This window comes from Penaeus vannamei, chromosome 8, assembly GCF_042767895.1.
Source record: "Penaeus vannamei isolate JL-2024 chromosome 8, ASM4276789v1, whole genome shotgun sequence".
NCBI lineage: Eukaryota > Metazoa > Arthropoda > Malacostraca > Decapoda > Penaeidae > Penaeus > Penaeus vannamei.
In genome coordinates this window covers 12539943-12544942 of record NC_091556.1, presented here as the reverse complement: position 1 = coordinate 12544942, position 5000 = coordinate 12539943, and the positions used below count along the sequence as shown (strand labels likewise).

Genomic DNA, 5000 nt, shown 5'->3' with positions numbered 1-5000 from the left:
CCTGTGTCTGCAATACAGTGGCTGTAAGTACCCTGCACGAGTTTTATGTTTTCGAGCAGTTGTGATCTTGAGTGTCAAACCCAGCGCTTGTCATCTAGTGTCGTGAAGGCGGCGAGGCTGCAACGTGCCCCGTTTCCACCGCTGCAGACGCAATCTCGGGGAAGTAAGCGCTTGCATACACAGAAGACAGTCATGCTCCGTCCACCCACGGGAGCCGAAACACGGGGTCAAAACGAGTGACTGCGTAAAGCAGAACTAGACTTTATAGATAATCTATTGCCCACGTGTGCTGGCCAGCCACAGCGCCACACCACAGGCAGTCAGGGCTGCCACCTGGCTCAATACCGCCTCGCCTTATACATAATTTTCAGGTTGAATTACATGTTCACCAAAATAGTGGAAGGTTGTGGATGAAATGATGTCAGGTTTATACACGATTCAGTAATATAAGGCATAACATGGTTTCCTTGGCGTGTGTTTTGGCACTGACTTGCTTTTTTGTTTGAAATATTGTTTTGGCGGTTATGTCGAAAAATAGAATCACTAGGATGATTTTCTTGTTTTTTTTTTATCGCCGTAGAGCAAGAGGTATATTTGGTGTATTTCAAGCCGGTTATGACAAAATGCCGACCACATGATTTAACCTAACTAAAGTAAATAAAAGTCACGTGGCATTCGCCTTTACAGATCTAGATGTTCGTTTTATGGCTCAACGTGAGGTTCAAACGTTCCTTAAAACATGGATTTGAAAGGAGTTAACCTAACGTCATCAGTCTATTGTCTAAGTTTTCTCTAACCTAAGCGTTTGAAGACAATGTTGCGTAACCTAACTTGGATATATTTATATCTATATCGTACTACATAAAGATCAACTTGTTTCCTTGACTGCAAAGCGACAAATCGACAGAACAGGCTAAAGAATGCAATTAACACGTGACCTTACTAATTTGAAAATAACTGAATCTATAGGGGTGCGCGCAGACGATCGCAGATGCGCCACATAATTCGTTCAAAACAAATTTCCTTAGACGTGTATGGCGACCATAACAAGGTAGTTTATAGAAACCGGTCTTCAACAATGCCGAAAACTTTCACGTAGTAGCCTCCAATTATGCTCGTCCTGTAATTTGAAAAGGACAAAAAGTTTTCAATTTCTCTGTCTCTCCCGTGTTCCATCGAGACGAAAGTAAGTAACGCCAGGCACCACAGCTGACATAGATTAATTCACCCTTATTCTGGCACTTATAGGTATGACCTTAACTTCTAATTTGCCTCGCAACCCCTTTGCGTCTGTCTTAGTCTGCTCAAAGACCTCCGCGAACTGCAACAGACAAGAGTTGAATTAGCCCTGTCATATTATTGTCATACGAATGCTATGATTACCTAATTTCCCGTTGGTTGCCATCCGCAAATCTTGAAATATTTTACAGATGAACACAGGGCAGGGAACTGGCTTTTTGTAAGACGACACGTCATAAGGCATGATTAACCTGTCATTTTGTCCACTACATTGCAATATGTCGCACACTGCCGCGCCTGTAATTTATGTACCTTCTATTTATACGCTGCAATCATCATCGGCAGTAGCTCTCCCTAAAGAGGCTTTTGTGGTAATCTTTGAAGCAGCGATTAAGCGCTTCGAGCCAATAAGTGAGACGGAACCGGGCCGAGTCCTTTTAAGATTGTGAGGCTGATAGCATTACAGTGTAGGACGGGTGATCCAGCCAGTCAGATGTGTCACAGACATGGGGAGAATCCTTGAATGGGCTGCTCCAGACCCTACCTGTACCCCTCCTTTCACCCTAGGCTCACTCTAACCTTAGTCTAACCTGCGCTCTCTCATCTGAGGGTGAACCTCGACCCAAATCCTTCGAGTGTTGTCTTCGGGTAAACTATAAGGTGCAATTCCCTGTCTACACTAAGTCCTTAGAATGAACCACCCCCCATAGGCTCACTTTGCGTTCGGCCTTCCCAGGTTACCCAAGGAACGTGTCGGCATGGTTGATACACGTGGAATAACTCAAGGCGGTGACAGCGAACAGGTCATTTGTGTCATTCACTTGTGCCCATATTTCTTGGTCTTAAGAGAAGGTTTACTTAGGAAGATTATTTACGGGTGGGGAGAGTTAGTGGTGATAAGGGAGAGGTTCTGTTTGTACTTGGTTGCATTTTGACCTCTGAAAAATAAGGTTTGACATCCTATATTGTTGCACATATCATAAACTCAATTAAATTGTTTGTCCAGGTCTTCGCATGCATATACCACGCGAATACTCACATGCACGCGCACGTATTCACACTAACACTCAAATACACAGAGCTTCACTAGTACACACGGTGAACGGCATAACGTCCAATGTTTGTTTTGTGCTGTGAGAGCCATAACATCAATGCATGCCAGCAAGACAGTCTGATGTAACGCTATGGTGATGAGAGAGAGGAAAAAAAAGAGAACACCGTAACGCCATGATAACGAGAGAGAAAAAATCTTAACGCTATGAGAGAGAAAAAGGAACTTCCAGTCCACCAACGATTTATCCGCATATTCAGAAAGAGAGAGAGAGAGAGAGAGAGAGAGAGAGAGAGAGAGAGAGAGAGAGAGAGAGAGAGAGAGAGAGAGAGAGAGAGAGAGAGAGAGAGAGAGGCCACAGGAGGGTAGGGACAGAAAGCGTACCGTAAGGTAAGCGTTTAAAATCGGACTCCCTTCTGTCTGTTAAGGTTAGCGCGCCCGTGGAGGCAGCTGGACTGGCGCCTTCGGACAAGCGGGCGGGCGGGCGTCAAGAGCGGTAGACAAGTGGGCGGAGGCTTGACATGTGTAACGAATTCGTAGGTACGACAGTTGCGAGTGTTTGGCGGCCGTCAAGAGCTGGAAGGTCCGAAGCGATTCAGGTGTTCACAGGAGCGCATGAATGAGTGGATGTGTTCGTGTGCGCGTATTGATGTTTTCCGTGTCGGTATTTACACTGATCACTGTTCATGCGGATGGTCGCGGCGTCGGCGGCTGTGTTTGTTTATTTGTGATCTTGCTGCGGTCCTTTTTTTGTCTTCTCTAATCTGTTTCTTTTTTCGGCATTTTCTGCTTATGCTGGGAGTGCGTGTTTGAGGTTTTGTTGTCATCGGCATTATGAGGGTATCGGGACGTGAAATATTTTTTAATGTCTAATGTTTATTGTATTAATGAGTATGATAATGGCAATAACAATATTATAACGTTATTGGCATTAACTAATCATAAAGACAGGAATAGTAATAATGATAATGGAAACAATCATAATTACGATAATGATAATCGTAATGATATTAACGATCACAATTCTTAATTTTACGAATTGAATGTTATTGTTACTATTTTTTACTCCCGCTCTTATTTATTATTTTCATGTCAAAAATGTTACGCAAGACGTCTCCCAGTCTGCTCGATATTGCAATTCCTTTTTACTCCGTTTTCTATTTTTTCTCTTTCTTTATTCTAGATTTCTCCTCTCATTACGTACATGACCGCGATTAGACTTAATGTTCATTTATTTATCTTCTATTGTTCTAATATATATGTTACATTTCAAAAAAACAAAAACAAAAATAAAAAAATAGTACATCTACACGTATCCATGATAATCGAAAATAGAATAAAATTAAACACACGTTATAGATTTGGCCCCAGACACTCACGGTTTGCCCAAGGTAGAAAACCGTGGTCGTTCGCACCCTTTTTCCGTCTGTGCAGTTCGGTGTGCTGTGTGTGACTGCATGTACGTTTTATATAACTGTTAATCGATGTCACAGGTATATAATCACCGGATAGTATTTATCGCCCGTGGTTGAGGAATCTTTGATAAAACCGAAAATTACACACACTCACCCTGCGTAGTAGGTGTGAAAACTCGCATTACATGCCTGGATGGAAACTTAATGCCTCTTTGGATATTGAGTAAGAAGCTGGCACCGTCTGGATGACTGTATAACAAGGCGTCGCTGTGTTGTCAGTCTCCACGGCGGCTGTATTCGATCGCTTTTCTTTGGGGGGCGGGGGGTGGGGGCGATGGGAGTGAAATATAATCGTAAAAGAAAATAAAACATTCACATATTCTGCAGGTGAGGCCAGGCTAGAAGAGGACAGAGAGAATAGTTGTGAAGGGGATGAGAAGATACGCTTGCATATAGTACGCACACACCCAAGTACCGCACGCAAACCCAGTATAGTATGGACATACCAAGAAACTGAAATGGACCGAAAAAAACGAAGAGAAATAGAAATTATGGAGATAATAGAATGCCTCGTATGAGCACGGACAAGAAAGAAGAAAAAGAAGAAGAAGAAAAAAAACACTGAAAGTTATGGGTCTGAAAAAGAAGCGCAAAGGAATCAAATATGAGCACCAAATTTATAATTCCATAATTATTGTCATTACACTCAGCCGAGACATGAGATCCGCGAGTGACTTTGCTTGGCGCGCACTGTAAAAGGTTAGAATGTTTTTAGAGCGAAGGAAGGGGGGTAAGAGAGAGGGGGGAGGGGGAGTGGTGAAAATGGGGAGGGGGTGAAGCCTATGGGAATTAGCTATGATTCTTTTTGTGTCTGAAGACTACTAAGAGTTTGAATTAGTCGGCTTACTTATTATCATCTTCAAAATATCGTATATCACGAAATGTGTCCGAAATTCGGGATACAGATCACTACAGGAGACATGGCATCATACCTACCATAGAAGACGGTTCATACCATTGCGTTGTGCCAGCTTACCTACCTATTAGTGTTCTTAATGCATAAAACAACTAGAACACCGTCGAGACTCATTGTGCGTGTAGAGAGTCCCTCCATTAAAGACCACGCAAATCAGAGGAAGAGGAAGAGGAGGTAGAGGGGGAAAAAGGAGGAAGAAAAGAGACAGGGCGTTTTATGGGGGTGTATTTTACCGACGCCAGACTACGATTCCTTTCCAGAAAACCAAACGGGCAAAAATACGCGATGAAGACAAATCGATGTTAACGCCGCCTGTATA

The 5000-nt window shown here is 43.0% G+C and overlaps 1 protein-coding gene across 1 annotated transcript in view; it reads left to right on the top strand.

The window, feature by feature from the left end:
* LOC113811410 (protein Wnt-4) overlaps nucleotides 1-5000 on the top strand; it is a gene marked incomplete in the record, with an annotated part of 187436 nt that overhangs the window by 349 nt on the left and 182087 nt on the right. The window contains 1 exon segment of the mRNA XM_070124363.1: nucleotides 1-23. This exon segment is cut by the window's left edge and continues 349 nt beyond it. Within this exon segment, the coding sequence (XP_069980464.1) occupies nucleotides 1-23 (23 nt within the window).